Below are 20,328 nucleotides of genomic sequence, written 5' to 3'. Positions count from 1 at the left end.
TCACATTAATAAGTTCCAGATCACATTGGCCACGTTCATAAGCAACACAGGCCAGATGTGGATCTCTCTTCTCACAATACTTTCCAACAACGCGACTGTCATAATAAGGATTTTCACGAAGAAATCTCTCTGGGTTGTTATTACTGTCTATGTAGATTTTGGCTAATGCGTTGTGAGTAGCAGGCTCCTCACAGCCCTCATGAATTCTGGCCTCTAGCCAAGGCAGAAGTAGTTTCAATCTAATATTTAAAAAAACAAAAACAAAAACAAAAAAACGAAACACACATATACACAAAACAACACAAAACCACACATGCTATATTATAAAAAAAAACACACAACTCTTGACAATGCTAATTACAGAAGTATTATGGTATATAATATGCTTTCCCATACATAATTTTGAATTCTCAACAATTCTACTACAAATTGGGAAATTACGATTCAGAGATGGTGAAATGATTTGCCCAAGATTACACAAAAGGTATAAAAGACTATCTTTAGAATCTCCAAGATCTATCTGCTACATTATTCAGATAGGATATAGAAAAAAGAGATTATAGATTCATATTGTTATTTTCTTATACTAAACAAAATATCTAGACCTCAGAGAAATTTTGTTTAGAAGATGGGGATGTCATATGAGAAAACAGGCCAGATTATCTAAGGTTCCTTACAAATCTAACACAATTAATAGACATTACCTATAGCAAAAGGGTGCAGTACACTAAATACACAATGGGAACAAAATCTGGTAGCTTCAGAAGCTCTGGGTTTAATAATTCTAGCAGTCATATGATCACTTCACCAAGGATCATGGTTTCACTGAGCTATATAGCTTTTGTTTTAATGGTCCTGATGACCCAACACTCCTGACCCTGGTTTAAGTATTAAAAGCACCCAGAGGGAGGTGCCTGGCTGGCTCAGTTGGTGGAACATGTAATTCTTGATCTCAGGGTACTGAGTTCAAACCCCACGTTAGGTATAAAGATTAAATAAACTTTTTTAAAAATTAAAAAAAAAATACTCAGAGGAAAAACAACAAGCCATATTTTGGCTATCAAAATCATATAGTTATTATGAACATACTCCCATTAGAGTAAAGACACAACTTTAATATTAAGGCAAAAAAAAAAAAAAAATCAAGATCCTATAAACATGTGCAACCTAAGCAGATGTGCCATGGCAACCGAAAGAATAAAGATTAGCTAAAGCACATCCAGACTAGTGACTCAGATGTTAATCTAGCTTATCATAATATAATTTGTAAGTTAAAGACCAAATAGTCTAACTGTAATTCTCTGGCTATTTGCTTGCAACAACAACAAAAGATTGTTTTCAGGTATTAGATTTAAGACTCAACTCAAACCTCTTTCTAAATGTTAAATTGTAATGACCTATAATCAGTTCAAATGAGGCTCAAGCTTTTAAAATCAGTATTATATATATGTGTATATATATATCTCCATTGTCTTTACACAATTTTTCTGTTTGAAATATTCAAATGCAAATTCTATGAATATCATTTTTAGGATACCTATACTAAGGTTAAAATTAAACCCCACAGGTTTTCTTATATCTTTTCATACCCAGAGTAACTTTCCACTGTTCGACCAATCCACCAACCTCATTCACTATATCAATACTTTCTAAACACTAGTTCATCAAAATGTCCCAGCTAGAAAAAGGACTTCATAGTACAGTATTAGAAGCACTTATACTCTATTCTCTTCCACTGGAAATTCAGAATTCATGTTATCACATTTAGGTTCAAAATAAATCAGTTTAACCCAGAGTTACACAGGAAACTTTTTTCTCTCATTTGAGAAAAATTAACCAAAGAAGAATTAGTTACTAAAACAGTGGTATTGGACCTAACTAAAAAGAGGCTTTTTATGTAGTTTACATTAAAAACATATAGTCAAACCACACAGTTTTAATTATAAACACGCAAATAATGTCTGTATGACAAAACTGTAATGTTTTAGAAACAGATTTTTTTTCCAGTACTCAAGCTATCTTCACTTCTCAATTGGAGGTCTCCAGGGAATTATGACGCACATTTTACTGAATAGCTTTTAGGCAAATGACAGGCTGTTATTTTTTATCCAATAGCATGCTAAGAGAGACTACTCATTTATAGGAGTTATGTAGGTTCAAATGGTACTACACCTGTTTCTTTTTTCAACCTCAGCAACAAGCTCATCAGTAGAGAATTGACCTCTTACAACAAGAATCAAATTTTTAATAACATCTTCAGAGCAATCAACATCAAGCAATCCTCCAATAACCACAGGAAGTCGACTTGGATTTACCTATGGTTTAAGAAAAAAAAAAAAAAAAAAGAAGTCATTATGTTATTAACAAGCAAAGCAAAAAAGGAGTTTAAAAAAATTAAACTCATTTCCCTCTTTGAAGCTCAGTTTTAAAATTCAGTAATAAACCAAGAGTCTGAATTTGCTAGTAGAAAAAGTTAGCAGGAAGTATGGGTTGGTTAATTCATACCTCCGACTGCTCTAAATAAAGTCAGTCTGTCCAAAGAGGCTATAGTCACAGAATGTCTATGGAAGACTAATTAAAAGGTCTCCATTAGAATAAAACTGTTTTTCTTTTTTCTCTAGTTACAAAGTAAAGTTTCAAATATCTATGTTAAGATGGTTTTAAAACTCTGCTTTAGAGTCTATGACTTCTACATGGATATACTTCAGGGGTTGGGTTCAAGTTAACTAGTGTGTAGGTCATCCAACTTTTCCAACTATAGCAGTTTGTTCTGCTTTAAAGGCTTAATATGAATGTAAATTTCCAATCTAAATAAGAAGTCTAAGGAGAAAAAAAAAGTTGAAAGGCACTGTAGCAGACTACTCCCATTTTGTAGTACAGAATTTCAAAGGATATGAAGATTTCCAGAGTGTGAGAAGTAAAATTTACAATAAGGTATTTTTAAATATTACTTACCTTCTGTACATATATTTCTATATACTTTTGAAGATTATTTCTATATAAATAGAGCACCAAATCATGGACAAAGTCAAATCGGTCACATACAATGATAAGTGGTAACTGATCTGTTAGCTTCGCTTCCTGAAAAAAGAACAAAAAGTAGCCTTAATTTTCTCCTTTTTTGAGCTATCAAATCTATGTAAAATATGAGAAGCTGTTCTACACTGGTAAGAGAGGCTCACATAAACTTGGCTCTTCTCTCAAAGAAAGAAATGCCCCAGTAGATGGTGTGTGCCCATCCCAGTTTCATTAAATTTTTATTAAGCTAGACTTAGCCTCAGAGCAAAACACCCTTTACCAAAAAAAAGATAACAAATTAAGATTTATGAGCCACTAGTGGCACTTAGGATATAAAATCATCACAGTGGGACTTTCATTAATAGTAACATTGCAACTGAGTTTGGAGTTCATAAGAACTATAGTCACATTATAAAAATTATGGCATAAATGGCTCATAGTTATTTCAAACTAATGATTTCTTTTTTCACCCCTCCCAATTCCAATCTATATGGCCAACTTCTAACACTATTACAATAAAGCCTACAAGGAGCAGCATGATGATTTAAAAAAACAAAACAAAACAAAAAACACCACACATTTAAAAAAGAAAAAGACATCTTTAAATTACCAATTACTTTTACCATTACAAATACCAAGCTATAATCCTACTTATAGATTGACACAGATGGTACAGACAGGTAGCTAAGACCTGTACTGGGCATTTACCTGATACATGTCCTGTTACATTCCACAGACATAAGGTACAGCACAAAAAATAACAGTTTCCATCAGGAATTCATTTATACACAGTGAAACATTCCTCAATAAATGATTCCTCTATGTCAGTTTATTAAGGAAGCACAACTAAGCAGGTTAGACTTTCCCTAATGACAGCCACTCAGAATATTATTTGCAATATTAAAATAAAATGGTTCCTAAAGTTTAGTGCACATCACTCATCCAATCATAAATTTGAAGATTAGACTATGAAATGTTCAGAGAATACCCAACTAAATCTAGGAGTCAGGGAAATCATGAAAAAAAAAAAATCAAAATGGCTGTAAATCTGAAGTGGAAGTCCAGCTGCAGATTTTTCACATTAAGGAAAGTCTAAAGCATGTATTTAGCACCATGGAAACCTGTACTAACAACTACAATCATTTCTAAAACATGTTGGATCTACCTATCCAAAATATTTCAGTTAGCCAAGTTTTTCCTACTAAATGAACATCAGAAAGTTAGTGGATCAATATACTAATCTTCTTTATCCTCTTTAATATACACATAAAATATTACATACTTTACCACTTAGAAAATACACTTGAAAATAATGGAAGATTACCTATGTGTTCTATTCTCATGCATGCATGGGTGTTTGAGGTTTCTGTTGGTAAAGATAACCAGAATGTATTTCCAATGAAAATTTAAGATTGGAAAAGTAGACAAACACTAGTGTATTTTCTTGACTGCCTTAATTTGCACATGATTTCACACATGGGAGTAATGCTATTAATATTTTAAATTATGTATTAAAAAGCTTAACCCTCTAGCTATTATATGGTTAAAGATTTGAAGAACAAAACTGAAATTATATAAACACATTCAGAGGTTTTCTTAAACATTATGTTACTTACTTAACTAATATTTACTGAGTACCCATATACCGGACACTGTTCTTATGCAATGAAATAGCAAGGAACAAAGTAAAGCATTCCCTCAAGGAACATATGTTCTAGTGGGAAAAAATAACGTCTTATAATATTAAGTGTTCTAAGGAAAAATAAAACAGGATATGGGAGAGGTGAAGATGGAATAGGAATAGATTTTATTCTAAACAGGGTAATCTGAGACATCCTTTCTCATAACATTTCATCAGAAATCTGAACAAAGGTAAGGAATCCTAATCATGAAGATTTGAAGATTTGAGAAAAAAAGTAGAAAGGGGCACAAGCAAGGGTCCTGGGGCAGGAGAAGGTTCAGGGAGTTTGAGGAATAACAAGCAGGCCAGTGTGGTTTAAGTACAACCAGAAAAGAAAAATTATTAAAAAAAAAAAAAAAAAAAAAAGATCAAAGGTAGTAGAAAGCAGATCATGGGTCCAAAGAACAGTTCCATGCTTTCTATGGATAGCTATAGTTCTACAGGGTGAACGTATGAGCCAAATGATGCTACTGAAACCACTTCCTCCTGCTCACAGGCTCCTTTAAAGACAAAGTTATAATCTACCAATCTCTGTATTCCTGGTGGCTAACATGGAATTGCCACTTGAATGTTCAAGATCAGAGTATTTTTTCTTATCAGAGTTTACATATAACACCAATTATTATACAGCTAGGATCTCCAAACTGAAATTTAATGGCAGTGATGATGAGATGTAGCATTACAGCTATATTGTACAGGTCAATAAGGAAAGTGAGTAAAGTGTCTAGTATGTTCTATTTTTACTACTGGGGTGAAAGGTTGAATACAATAGTAGCATCTTAGTACTGAGCTCCCATCTCAGACTGAAGATAAGACACAAGGTTTACCTCTAACTTGGGCTGGAATTAAAATTCCTTCACAAAGTCATGAATAACTTAAAACCAATGATAAAACTTGCTTGATAGAAAAAGATAGGTAGGCTGACTACCTTATTTCCAAGGCCCACCAACAGTTTATTAACAATGGTTATCACTTGAATACCTATGGCAATACAAGGTACTGACTAGATCAACACAGCTTCTGGTCAGAAAAACTGAGGCTAAGTTAATTTGCCTGAGGTAACAGCTAGGTAAATACCGAATGAACAAATAATAGCTAATAACAGAAATAGAATTTGAACCAGGTCTCACTGGTTTAAAAGCCCAAAATCCACATCCATTTCCCCACTCTATCAGATTTGCACCTAATTCACAGCATGATGTGTGGAAGGGGAGTCCTCTTCTCATTAGATCTCAGGGGCTAAGCAACTTAAGGCTACACTATGCTAAAATCCAGAGGATTTTCTTTTTTTTGAAGCTCAATAACTATTTTCACTTAATTGTGATGTTCATTTAGTCCTGCTTTACACATAAATCACTTAAAAAATACAAATGCAATTCTAAAGAAATGACAACTGAAGCTTAACAGTCAAGAGTTTAACAACAACGAAAAGGGAATCTAAGAATCTGGTAGTATTTTTTAAAAAGGAAACAGTACCGATACTCAAAGAAGGAACTAAATTGTAGTCATGGTACTCTAGTCAAGCATAGAGCATCAAATCTTTCTCTCATTTGGAGGGCTTTCTGATACCACAAAGACTTGGGTTCAAACATATCATACTATCTAGGCTACTGAGAATACTCGTGATGGCCAAGGTATTATATAAACTATACCATGGAGAAAAGTTTATCTTTTAATCTAAAATATAAGGCAACTTCTATACTTTAACTACTTCATTACATTAAAACCTCTATTTAGCTATTTAATCTAGAACCCAGTAGTAATTCTTCAAAAGAACAGTTAATAAAACTATAGATTATCTAAAATAACAGTATAGGAATAGGAAAAGCCTGGTTTTCCTACTTAATTACAAAATAAACATTTTGGGTTTAGTGTCAATGTAAAAATTCTTCCAAAAAGACAAAAACTAAGAACTTTACATACAATCCCTAGAATCATTTCGTGTATTATTTAAATGCAAAATATATATATCTTTAAGGGGTTCTCTAAGTATCCTATAGTTTACCTGATTTTTATCGACAACTGCCAATTTTAAAGCTTTTATTTTCCTCATAGTGTGACTGGAAGGTATGAGAATAAAGCTAAAGTTAAGTAAACATTAATTTAACTGTCTTTAGGTATGTTTTGAAGAGCTAAAAATCTTTAAATCATTACTCTTTACTGCAACACAGGCAGTTTTCTGTAACTAGTATTGCAAAGCTGAGGGGTTTTTGTTAGATCGTACCTTCAGTTTAATGAATTATACACAATTAATATTTAGTTTCTAAACAATAGCTAATTTGAGAGAGAGATAAATCTAAGTCCTTTAGATAGTCGTCTGTATATAAAAGAGGACACTGAGGACAAACTGTTCTTATCTTCAAAGGGAGCATACTTGAAATTCTAAAGTGACATTGAGAATCTCCAACCACATTTCAAAATTTTTCTTCAAAAATTCAAGTGGAAGGAAATTTCTTCGACATAGTGCCATTTTTCTCTTCTTTTAAAGAGATGGTCCTTCTTAAGTATTACTTACCAACTCCCTTCCTTATTTCAAAGGAAACCACAGAATGCTAAATTTGGAAGAAATAATTCAGCACACAATTTTGCTGAGAATTTTCCATTTAGGGAAAACAAATATTTTAAAACTATGATGATACTGACGTAGAACTGCTGATCTTCATTCCAGCCAGAAAGTGCATTATTCAAAACCACTTACCTTGAGAAAATTCTTGACTCGCTCAGGATCATAGCAGTTGCTTTCTCTGCAGATTCTTTCTACTTCTTTGATCTGCCCAGTCTTGCAAGCTGCCTGAATATACTTAAAGTGCACATCTGGGTCCTGACTAAAGTTAACAATGGATCCCAGAAAATAAAAGAGACCTTAAAGAGACAAATAATTGAAATTAAGTATAGGTGCACCTTTGAGAATGATAGAACTGAAAAATATTTAAGCAATTAAAAAAATAGTATGTTGATTATACCTCAATTTAAAAATAAATGTTATATTGAATAGCCCCAAATAAAAACTGGTTGCTCAAAAAGCTTAATAAGAATACTAATTAATCCAATAACCAATTCAATAAATGAATATACACTGTAATCTCTACAAAACAGATCATTCAATATTTTCTAGTAGTTGAGAAAGAGGCAACTACTTAATACCAAAGCTAATCATACCATGTTCCATATGAGAAATTTTAAATAAAACCACACCATATTCCATGAAAAATTTTAATGAATTTTAAAAAAAGATTTTATTTAGGGGCACATGGTGGCTCAGTGGTTCAGCATCTGCCTTTGGCTCAGGTTGTGATCCCAGGGTCCTGGGATTAAGTCCCACATCAGGTTCTCCATAGGGAGCTTGCTTTTCCCTCTGCCTGTCTCTGTGTCTCTCATGAATAAATAAAATCTTTAAAAATAAATAAATAAACTTATTTATTTGCTATCTCTTTCAGATAAATAAATAAATCTTATAAGATATGTATCTTATATTTATTTGAAAGAGAGAGGTAGCAAGACAGAGCACAATCGGAGGGAAAGGAGAAACAGGCTTCCCACTATGAGCAGGAAGCCCAACTCAGGGCTTGATCCAGGAGCCTGGGATCATGACCTCTGCCAAAGGTAGATGCTTAAGAGACTGAGCCGCCCAGGTGCTCCCTATATATGAGAAATTTTAAACGAAGTCCTTTATAACAGGTTTTTCCTATATGCAATTAATAGCAAAACTACAAAAGTGGTTTGAAAAGACTAATGCAGTGCTGTCCAACAAAACTTTACAGAACAATAAAAACATGTGCTATATCGGCATGTCCAATATGGTAGCTACTAACAGTACACAGCTATTAAACACCTGAAATGTGTGTGGTACTGTGACTGAAGAACTAAAATTTTAATTGTATTCAATTTTAATTACTTTAAATTTATATATCTACACGTGGCTAGAGAACCTGAATGAACAAAATCAATTTAGTGTGTAGTTAATATACAGAAATCGAGAAACTTAAGTAGTAGAAATCTTATTCTTTCTGACTAGACCAAAATGACAAAAAGAAGGGAAAAAAGATAACTAGAAACCAAAGTTTAGCTATTAAACCTAACAGTTACCCAATAGTGATTACGTTAGTATTCAGTATATCAGTGATTCTCACACGGGGTGATTTTCTTCCCAGGAGACAGACATTTGGCAATGTTTGGAGACACTTTTGGTGGTTGCAACTGTTGGAGCTGATGCTACTGGCATCTAAAGAAGCCAGGTAGAAGCCAGGGATGCTGCTAAATATCCTGCATGCACGTGACAACTTGTCCCTAAAACAAATTATCCAGCCCAAATTATCTATAGTGCAAAGGCTGAGAAAACCTAGTGTATAGTGACAAGTCACAAAATGTTCTTGGCTAGAAACATTTATCATTTTAAGAGTCAGAATGGTCTAAGTGTGAAATCTTATTATACCTGATTAGTATTTTCATTTTATTCAATTATGATAAAAGAACCTGACATAAAAGAGCTGACATTTATTAAATAAAACTCAAACTGTCCCATAAAATTAAGCTTGTAGAAAGATAAAATTTCCAACAGTACATGATCATAATAATATCTCTCTTGGCTCTCTAATTAAAAACAACTCAAACTCTTAATTACCTTCAAAACTCTTGAAAGATTCAAAAAGTTCAATTAGAGATTGAGTTGACAGTTGTTCATGATACTTCGAAGCCACCTGAACACAGATCTGCAGATTCTGACGAATGTTGGCAGACAGCATGGCCCTGAGGCATTCTAGGGAGTCTTCTACTGATAAGGACCCAAAGTAATTCACTAACCACTGGAGGACAAAATAACAGGTAAATAAATACACATGTGAAATAATATTGAACCTTGTTGGAATGAAATTACTATTATTCAGTCCTACATTTTCAGTATACCAATCAATCATATCACCATCTTTTAGGTAAGAAACTAAAAATACCTCAGGGTTAAGAAGATGAGTGTGAACAACCGCACGCTTTATGTCATATAAATCAGTGAAGTGTTCTAATGCACGCTGCAGTAAACCAGCCTTTTCACACAGCTGAGCGATATGAGCCCGGTCATAATGCGTAAACATCTGATTCCCTAGAATAGCATCTGCAACCTAAGAAACCACAAATAGGACAAATTTATCTTATATCCCATTTACATCAATAATTCTATATCCAGATTACATATTAAGATTCAATTGTGAATAAATAAGGAGAGAGTACAAAGGCATCTCAGTAGCTTCCAAGAGCTTAATCTAAGAAGCTGTCAATAACTACTATAACAGTGGAAACATGCCTAAAAAGCAGGAAAACCTTACTTGAGGTGCATGCATAAGGTTCATCTCAAGCAATCGTGTCTGTAAAGGACCTTCAGATGGGCGATTATTCTTTAGGGCATCAAGCAAGAATGCAGTACACTGCTGAATTAGATTGTATTCCATAAAGACATCAACAATCTGGAAAAAAAGCATTTGAAGAAAATTGTTTTAAGATATTTAAAACTTGATTTATGATACTATTGACAATTTGTACCTGAAAGGAAATTAGGTATCTCTTTATATAAAAAATTGCCAGACTGAATCCCAGATTTAAATATCATTTAAAACTTCATAATTTAAGAATAAATTTTTGTCCTCTACAGCTTTTAGTTGTGGTAAAAAAAAAAAAAAAAAATCAAGATATTATATATAATAGCAGAATACAATCAAAACAATGGCTTTAAAATTTTGATGAACTATTTAAAAGATACAAAATATGAAGGAGTCTGAGTTCCACTCCCAATATCCATCTCTTCCCTAATCCAATGGCAGCAACCATCCTTGTTTTATTATTCCTATATTTTGTTCATTTTTAATACATATATATCTCTAAATAAGAGAGTGTTTTGCATGTTTTAAAACTGTATATATGTGGTACCTTCCTGTTCATTCCTCTGCAACTTGTTTTCTGTTTAATAAGCTACTTGAGGTTTATCTATGCAGACAGACATAGCTCTAACTTCTACAAATTAAAAAATTAACCCATTCTTCTTCAAAGCTGTTTATTATTTATTTCTAAAGATTTTATTTATTTATTCATGAGACAGAGAGAGGCAGAGACACAGAGGGAGAAGCAGGCGCCCTCTGGGGAGCCTGACTCAGGACTCAATCCGAGAACCCTGGGATCATGAACTGAGCCAAAGACAGATGCTCAACCACTGAACCACCACAGTGCCCCTTCTCCAAAGCTGTTTAAATTCAGATCCCCCTCATTCACTTTTTAAATCAACTTCTACAGAAGTTGCCTTTACCTGTGTGATATCAGCAAGAGGTTCTTCATCTTGAACTAACATTTGGGCAAACTGCTGTCCTTGATCTGGACTGATACGCATGACATTTCTCAGCAGAAATATCCAGTCTGGAGTATATCCAACCTACAAATAGACAAAAATTTGTAATGCTGCTGTAAAATTTCATTTTTATATCATTTAAAGGCTTTTTCTACAACAGAATTTTTCTAATATAGAACTACTGGTGCAAGTACAAATTCAGTTTTAACTTAACATGTTTGACTCATAATAGGCAAATAGACACTTTGGTGATAACATATTTGAATGGAGAGCTGTAAGTTTTTATAAATGACTTACTTAGTTCCAATGAATTTCAAAGTTTGTTCTAACAGGTTAAACAGGCCCCTGACATCTTAAATTCTGAGAAGGCAAGTAAGAATGTCTCCATTTTTTTTTAAACAGTTTTTTTAAGACAATATCTGTACCCACTGTGGGCTCAAACTCGACCCTGAGATTAAGAGTCTCATATGCCTACCAACTGAGCCAGTCAGGAGCCCCAGAGTATCATTTTTTAATTAGTGTAATTCTATATGTGGAGCTAAAACAGAGTTTTTATACTTTTTCAAGTAATTCAAAATTTAAAGAAATCCACTATTAAAGTCACTGACCATTCCTATAGGCTAATATTTCAATGCTTTCATGAATTTATTTATATTAAGAATCTGTTTCACTGAACTCACTTTTTTAGCATATAAAACAATCTTCTGGACTTGACCTGTTTCTGCAAAACACTGAATGACTTTATTTGGGACATTAGCCCGCAGGTATACACTAAGTGCCAATGTAGGGTCCACAGATTTCACAAGGTCACCCAGTTCTTCAGAACATTCCAGCTGTCCAAAGGAAAAAGAGATTGTTTAGTGATCCATGAGCTATTTTATAAATGAGTCATTGATATTACTTCCACTATACATATTAGCTATTATGACAGGCACTTACTCAATTGTCCCAGAATATATTATAAATATGCAAGCATTGTGGTTAGTAAAGACTCTTGATCTTGTATTCAAAGCACTGTCTCAGTAGAATTCTTCACACATCCTACTTAAGGATAAAAAGCTCACTAAGACTTCATACTTATAGATATAACCAACTACTTTGTTAAGAAAGTAGGTACTTAAAAAGCAGAATCCTGTACTTCTATCTATTATGAATATTCAGATAATCAGATCTGCATGGTCCCAATTTTTAAAAAAGAATCAAACTTTTAATGTAATGTTATCAAATGAAAATTTAATATTTTAGGAGCCAGATGAGGCTTACCCTAAGGGCCCTTCCTAATATTAAGGCATAATTTGTATGTCTATAGGATCTAAGATCATTATTATTTTGAATTTTGGATCTAAGGTTGCAAAGCAGAACATACTAACTTTATGAGGTCAGAGATAAAAACTTTAGAATTTTTAGGTGGTACACAGATACCCTCTCCTCTGCACTATTTAACCTGAGTTAGCTGCCCAATGAGGAAAACAGTTTCTCTAAGAGTTTTGATTTTCTACTTTTATTGGTTATGTCAAAGGATAGCGTTTATCACCGACAAGTAAAAAAGTTCTACCAGAGTCTATACCTTTTTTTTTTTTTAATATTTTATTTATTTATTCATGAGAGACAGAGAGAGAGAGAGAGAGAGAGAGAGAGAGAGAGAGAAGCAGAAACACACAGGCAGAGGGAGAAGCAGGCTCCATGCAGGGAACCTGACGTGGGACTCCATCCTGGGACTCCAGGATCAGGCCCTGGACTGAAGGCGGTGCTAAACCGCTGAGCCACCAGGGCAGCCTCAGAGTCTATACCTCTTAACTGAATACACTAATTTAGAGTTGACCAGTGTCCCTTTCACCATAAATAAATCATATGACCATTTACAAGAAAGGTACTGATATCCAAAAAGCTTTCACACAGCTATATGGGTCAACTCAGTTACTTTGGCTGTTCCGATCCTCCCTTAAACATTCAGGACAGACTTCAAATACTCGCTAGTGTGGCTAGCAACTACTCTTCAGCAGACTCCTGTCCACTACTCCAACTCTGAAGCACTATTCTCCAGTATCCTATAAGATTACCAGAAGCTGGTCAAGAAACAAGGACTTAAAAAAAAAAAAAAAAAAGGGAACAAGGGCTTAGAATTAGTAATGTAAAAATATTACCAATATATGCTAAAGCTGAAAGGTGTAATAACATTAAAAGTTATTCACTACTCAGAGTTATTTTGAACAGTACCAACTCACTTGACAGTGACAGAAGATAGGGTAATTCAGCATTGTCACTTTGTAGAAAAAGGCTTTCTACGTTGGTATGAAAGGAATAATGCCACCAAGGAATTGTTTAAACTTGCTAGCTGCCTTACAAATAAGCAACATTTTCCATAATGTGCTTTAAGTACTATTGGATGCTCTGTGTAAAAAGAAATCACTGGGCAAACATAAAGCATAAGGAAACTTTACAGTAAAGAAAACTGGTTAAGAACAGATTTTAAGAGTACAATTTAAGTAAATTTCAAGAAATTAGTTAAATATTTTTCCATGTAATGCTAATTAACATTCTGTGAAATCACTTTGGGAATCTCTAACAGTGCTAATTAGGCAATCCTGATGTCTTGTATCTTATCAATGATCCAACATTTTATGTTTCCCTTGCACATCCAAACACATGGGCAGCCCAGGTGGCTCAGCAGTTTAGCACTGCCTTCAGCCCAGGGCCTGATCCCTGGAGACCCAGGATCGAGTCCCATGTTAGCTTCCCTGCATGGAGCCTGCTTCTGCCTCTGCCTCTGTGTGTGTGTGTGTGTCTGCCTCTCATTAATAAATAAATAAAATCTTTAAAAAAAAAAAAAAACACAGTTATTAGTAGCAATTACCATTTTCATCATACTTGGTAAGTTCTAAAAGATGTGGTGTTTGTATGGTTGAAGCTACTGTGCATATCAAATGTGGGATGTGAGATACAAAAATATATTCCTATGTAGAAATAAGTATTATAGATGTTAACAAATATGAATATATACTGAAGTAAGCTTCTCATACTAAACTTTTTCTAAAGCAAAAGGATAGCAATTTGCTTCCAGGTTAGTAATTTTAAGCACCAAGCAAAAATCCTGGATTCCACTTAAAAAAACTGAACAAAGATACCCTATCTCAACATGCCATAAAAAATACATTTTAAAGAGGTAGTGAGTTAAATGCATCTCATACAAGGTCTGCCCTTATTCTATTCCTATAAGCAGTAAATAATGGACATTTTGGGGCAGCCTAGATGTTTCTACCTTGCTACCATCGTATTTAAATACAATCAAAGCAAAAGTATGTTAACGTAGTTAATATACCTTATCTTCTTTTAACCATTTCTCCAAAAGCTGTTTCCGCCCTTGCTGAAGTACAGGCCTACATAGTTCCAAGGATTCATATTTGTTTAGCTGACCTTGATCCAAGAGGATTCCAAAGTACTGAAGTAGAGGAGAAGTTTGACCTGGCTGGGCTGGGACACTCTGGAACCGACGGATAGTGTCTGGAGTACGAAGGATTCCCTTTAAGAAAGAGGAATGTTAAAGATTCCTTTCAAAGGTAATCTAACATCACATTAATAACTCCAAGGATCTCTTGGTCAATCTTGAAAGCAGGATTTCTTCTACCAATATAACAAATTTCAAATCTTCACACACTGAATAGCAAAGATTCAGTTAATGTCTGTCACAACTCTGGTTCAAGGTTATGAGAATAATTCAGAATCAGAAATATACCAATCCAATCACAATGCCAATGTTTAAGAGAACAGCATAAGCGTAAAGTAATTATGGCTAACTATTGTTCCAGTTTCACGTTAAGTACAAACTTCATGATACTGATTAGTGTGTAGGGTGTTAATTCAGTCCAACATACTAAGATGATGAGAATACAGTGAAATTTCAGATAAATCTTATCATAAACTAAACAGGATCTATTTACTTTTCAAGTTTAGAAATAAAATCTGTGGCTATCATTGATGAAGGCTAATGGTGTTATAACTGAACATTACATCTATGTAAATTAGTTTGCTAGATCTACATAATCTTCTGACATTGACTTTTAAAAAGCTAAGCAACTCTAGAGGCACTGACAAGTAGCATATACTACTAGAGGAAAGTGCAACCTAAAAAGGGTTAGTTTCTCTATAGAAAGCTGGTTCCACTTCTATTATTATTATAAATAGAATATATTAACATTAATCCAATCATGGCAACTTCATTTCCGTAACTATTTACCTTTGGTGCATTAGCAGCCACCTTTGCTGCCTCTGAGTAATTCCCCTGGGCAAAAAGAGCATTAAATTTCCGGGCAAAGAGTTCTTCAGCACCAGCTAAGTTGTTACGTACAGCCATTCTCAAAGCCAAATCAGGATTTTGTAGGACATTGGTGATATAAGGAATTATGTTTTCTTCTTCCACACATACTGACAGAACCTGCAATTTAAAGATTAATGAATAGCTGCAATGTATTCATTTGGATATCAGTGATACCAAATCTGTTTAGAGCTGTTTACTACTGAGTCATAAAGGTAATGAAATTACAACAACTGCATTCTTGCTGCCATTAAAAATTTTTAAATTTTTATTTATTTATGATAGTCACAGAGAGAGAGAGAGAGAGAGAGAGAGAGAGAGGGGCAGAGACACAGGCAGAGGGAGAAGCAGGCTCCATGCACCGGGAACCCGACGTGGGATTCGATCCCGGGTCTACAGGATCGCGCCCTGGGCCAAAGGCAGGCGCCAAACCGCTGCACCACCCAGGGATCCCGCCATTAAAAATTAAAAAAAAAATATTTAGGGGTACCTGGGTAGCTCAGTCAGTTAAGCATCTGACTCTTGATTTCAACTCAGGTCATAATCTCAGGGTCATGGGATCAAGCCCCATATCGGTTCCATGATGAAGTATGGACCCTGCTTGAGAATTTTCTTCCCCTCCTCTGCTCCTGCACACATGCATGTGCGCTCTCTCTCAAAAACAAAAAAACAAACCGAACAAAACAAAAACAAAAACAAAAAGAGGCCAAGAGAAAGACGACTAAGCCATTTGGGGATTCCTAAAATATGGCCATTCTGTGATATAAAAAACTCCCTACTTCATACTATCTTCATATTGTCCAAACTAATTGCTTTGCTATCACCCATTCATTCTTAACATGGTTAATATCAAAGATTAAGACTCTCATTTAGTTGAGCTCTGAAAGGCAACTCTCCATATGGTTTATTGATTCTTAGGAGACAATCTGGATAACCTACAGGAATATGAAAAAGCTTTGCAATTTAAATGACATCTAGGGCTCAGCTGTAAGAAGTTTAAGATATATTCCTTTTAGTTTAAGTCTAGGAATTTTTTTAAACAAAGATTTTCAGTAATTTTCTTTAATTACATTTATACTGCAAGAGGCCAGGTTATATACTCAAAGAGGGGAGGGATCACTGAATCCTCATGCATCTAATATAATGCAAGGTATGCAGTAGGTGCTTAATAAACATAGCATCAGTAAAAGCATTTCTAACTGCTTCCATTTGGAAGAGAGTTACTCACCCTTAGTGCTCCTAAAAAGTCAGTCACGGAGTGCTGCCTTACTTACTTGTCTAAAACTTAAACTATCACCTGACATGAGAAAGGGAGCCTTCACTTCACTATCTACATATCCATTCCTCTCCCCATCACCAGAGCTGTTATACACCTCAGCTTATAAACTACTAATATTATCCTAATAGCATTTCTTATTCTAAAATTTCTCATATTTCTCAGCCACTATTACATAAGGACAGGGACATATCTTTCCTTAGTTGTATTTATTAGCACCAGACAGTGTTTTGCCTGAAATAAGTGCTTGGTATTGTTAAATAAATGAAAATGGGCAATTTCTGTCCCAGGACTAACAAGAATCAAAATACAACCTGAGAATTCAACAACCAAATAGATACGTAATGGTGTACCCTGTCTGTTCTATTCTTCCTTTTGAGAAAAATGAGGACATTTTAACTTCCAAATGTTCTCACATGTAGGTCAGACCCTTATCCCCAAAGCTTAGGCTATCCTGTATTGCTTCATGTCATTCTACTACAAATTAAGACTTAAAGGAAGGAAGTACTTTCTTTCTTTAAGTCATTTGCATTCCAGACCCTCATTCTTTTTTTTTTTTTTTTTTTTTATTCATGAGAGACAGAGAGAGAGAGAGAGAGGCAGAGACACAGGCAGAGGGAGAAGCAGGCTCCCTGCAGGGAGCCCAACGTGGGACTCCATCCTGGGACTCCAGGATCAGGCCCTGGACTGAAGGCGACGCTAAACCGCTGAGCCACTGGGGCTGCCCCTCAGACCCTCATTCTTAAGGTAGTGCTTAGCACCCAGGAAAAGAAAGATGAACAAATCCAGTTCCAACTACAATGTCTGAAGCTTCTTACTGAATGCTACACACCTTTTCCTTCCCCAAACACCAAATCCACAGTTTCATCTTTATCCTATTTTAGACTGTTCTAACAAATTTCTTGCAACCAGTACTTAGTATGTACAAGAGACAGAGAAGGTTCCCCTACCTTCTAACATACTCAGTTCTGCCAAGTTCGGAATTTAATCTAGATATTGACAATAATGTTCTCTTCGTAGCTTTTAAGCTTGAGGAAGACTCATTCCCTCAGGGCATATGTCCAACAAGAATTGGCTTTGATCAGAGACCAGAGGAAATGCCTTGAAGCCTAAGGTCACTATAAACACCCAAACCCCTACTCCAAGCAATTGGAACAGAAAATTTGTTGGGAAGGAGAATAATCAATAAATTTACAGAATCAGTTATGAATAGCCAATATATATGGCGAAATTTTTCCAGATATTTTAAGTATTATTATCTTAAAAACATCAGCACAGCAGCAGAAATAAGGTCTTTGGCTTAATAACTTCATGATTATTAAATTATCACTAACCTAGTTCACCAAAAGGCCAATTCATTCTTGATTTTTCCAAGAGAGAGATCCAAACAACTAAATAAATGAAAGCTAATGAATTTTTAGAGTTGTTTTAGTGCCAAGACACTGACTGGTATAGAAATACCTTTAAACAAAGAAAAGCCCCTTTCCTAATGAAGAATAGGAATAGTGTTGGAAGCAGATAAACAAGCAATTTTAATTCACTGTGATAGATGTAAATGAGGAGGGCTACCTAAGTTCTAGGGGCATAAAGCAGAAGCACCTAACCAGGTGTGGAGATAAGATAGGAAATGGATAGGAAAGACTCCCTTTCTCTATAGTATTTGCCTCTTTACATACATAACATTTTCCAAAAATTAGTAGAACAAAAGAGAAAAAACCCTATTTACTTCCTTTGCTTACTATCTAGGAAAAATACTAATTTAAAGTAAAACTAGCAAAAGGCAAAAACAAACAGTAACAGTATTCCTTGAAATTTTAATCATTTTAAGAAAATAGATACCTCCTGATGGGATATTTTTGATTACACTAAAATACTAAGAAAACAGAAAAAGGATCACTTGTGACAATTTCAGAATAGCTAATATTTCCCTATCTAATTGGATAAGCTTTCCAGGTACCCCGGAACACCTACTGTAACATATCACTTTCTAACATTAAATATTTAATAATAATTAACGAATTAGAAAAAGAGATGTAGAAAGAATTCTTTCCCCAGTAGTTGATCATCTGTCTTAGCAATCACAGGAAGAAAAAAACCTGTATTAAACAAAAGTAAAACATCTGTCAAATGTGACCCTTGTTTCTTTGCATGGAGAGTCCTTTCTTTCTTTTTTAAGATTTATTTATTTGAGGTGCAGAGGAACAGACTCTTCAAGCAGAATTCCCACGCAACTCCCCCCTCCCCACCCTGCCCCTGCTGAGTGCAGAGCTCTACTTGATCCCTGGATCCCCTAACACATGAGATAGACCTGAGCTGAAATCATGATCTAGACACTTAATGGAATGAGCAACCCAGGCACCCTGAGAGTAGATTCTTTTGACAATGAAGACAGATAAACAAAATCTTAAGTGGCTTTAATGTCAAAAGTTTCTTCTCTGAGACAGAATCAATGAGAGACTCTTAACATATGCTTCTGTATTTTTATGTATATATTATTTCTGACATCCAAATCATTTGCTTTGGGGGAAAAAAAGTAAAGTTAAAAAGTAGTGTTATTTCATTGCTTAATTTGTTTCAAGGTTTCCTTACTTGTCCCTTTCTGTTTACTCCAATTATTCCAGCTGTGGCTTCATGAGGTGCAGTAACAAAGATTGTTTCTCCACTGATTCTGTTCATGTAGATACAGGTACCAGTCTCAAGATCATAGAGGTGGATATAGCCATACTTAGTAATCAAGAATACTACATCATGTTTTTCACTGATCTGTATGAAGAAAATCAACAATTCAGTAAATTATGAATCTATAAAGCTAAAATTTAACCCAATTCCATTTTAGAGAGGATAAATTTTAGAACTTTGACAACAAACTTATATGAAAAGTTAATATATATGGTTTCCTCATTTTTACAGCACATTTACTATTCCAAGCTCTTATAGTAAATAGAGTATGAATAAAATGTATAAATGAGAAAACATAATTTTGAACTTAGGATAACCCAGAGTTTATGTATTACATGAAAATTAAGAATTTTCTTTACAAAGTTTCACTAGTAAACTTTACACTTAAATAAAGGGTATTTTTCTAAGCACTACTAAATTATATTGACTGTAATAATTTTGGGATTAATTTTGTTAAGAGGAGAGATTTTAAAAGTCCATTTGTTTGCTTAAAATACCTGCATTGCAACAGGGAAGTCATTTTGTGCTTCTGGAGGAAAGAAAACATCCACTGCCTTCTTTGGAAAGGGCTGGTTTCCTGTAGGTGGTGTGCCAACTTCAATGATATGTAACTATACAAAAGAAAGTAAACCTGGTACAAATCTGTATCATTTAGCAGTTCATCACAGCAGCTTTATTTGTAGCCTCAGATTGGGAACAACCCAAATGTCCTAAAATAGGTATTAAACTACAGTACAACCATACCATGGAATACTCCCCAGTAGTAATAATAATAATAATAATAATAATAATAATAATAATAATAATAATAAATTCTCACGGGCATTATGCTAAGTGGAAAAAAAAAAAGCCAATCTCAAAGGGTCACATGTTATGGTGTTCTATGTAGCATTCTTGAAGTGACCATTATACAGATGAAGAATAATTTGGAGTTAGAGATAATCAGGAGTTAGAGATACTGGGGAAGAGCAGGGGCAAGTAGGTATGACTATAAGGAGTAGCAGGGCTAAATCTGTAGTGATGAAATAGTATATATC

At 34.4% G+C, this 20,328-nt stretch overlaps 1 protein-coding gene across 1 annotated transcript in view; it reads right to left on the bottom strand.

Moving 5' to 3' along the window:
• The window catches only part of CLTC (clathrin heavy chain), a 66,623-nt gene that overhangs the window by 15,124 nt on the left and 31,171 nt on the right, over positions 1–20,328 (bottom strand). Inside the window, 13 exon segments of the mRNA XM_038547956.1 lie at positions 5–239; positions 2,173–2,315; positions 2,956–3,081; positions 7,398–7,561; positions 9,321–9,501; positions 9,646–9,810; positions 10,015–10,152; positions 10,986–11,108; positions 11,705–11,857; positions 14,344–14,544; positions 15,259–15,456; positions 19,202–19,375; positions 19,789–19,902. Coding sequence (XP_038403884.1) covers positions 5–239; positions 2,173–2,315; positions 2,956–3,081; positions 7,398–7,561; positions 9,321–9,501; positions 9,646–9,810; positions 10,015–10,152; positions 10,986–11,108; positions 11,705–11,857; positions 14,344–14,544; positions 15,259–15,456; positions 19,202–19,375; positions 19,789–19,902 — 2,115 coding nt within the window.

The sequence above is a fragment of the Canis lupus genome, chromosome 9, assembly GCF_011100685.1.
Source record: "Canis lupus familiaris isolate Mischka breed German Shepherd chromosome 9, alternate assembly UU_Cfam_GSD_1.0, whole genome shotgun sequence".
Lineage (NCBI taxonomy): Eukaryota > Metazoa > Chordata > Mammalia > Carnivora > Canidae > Canis > Canis lupus.
Note: the sequence above shows the minus strand (reverse complement) of the source record. Positions and strands in the feature narration are given on the sequence as shown.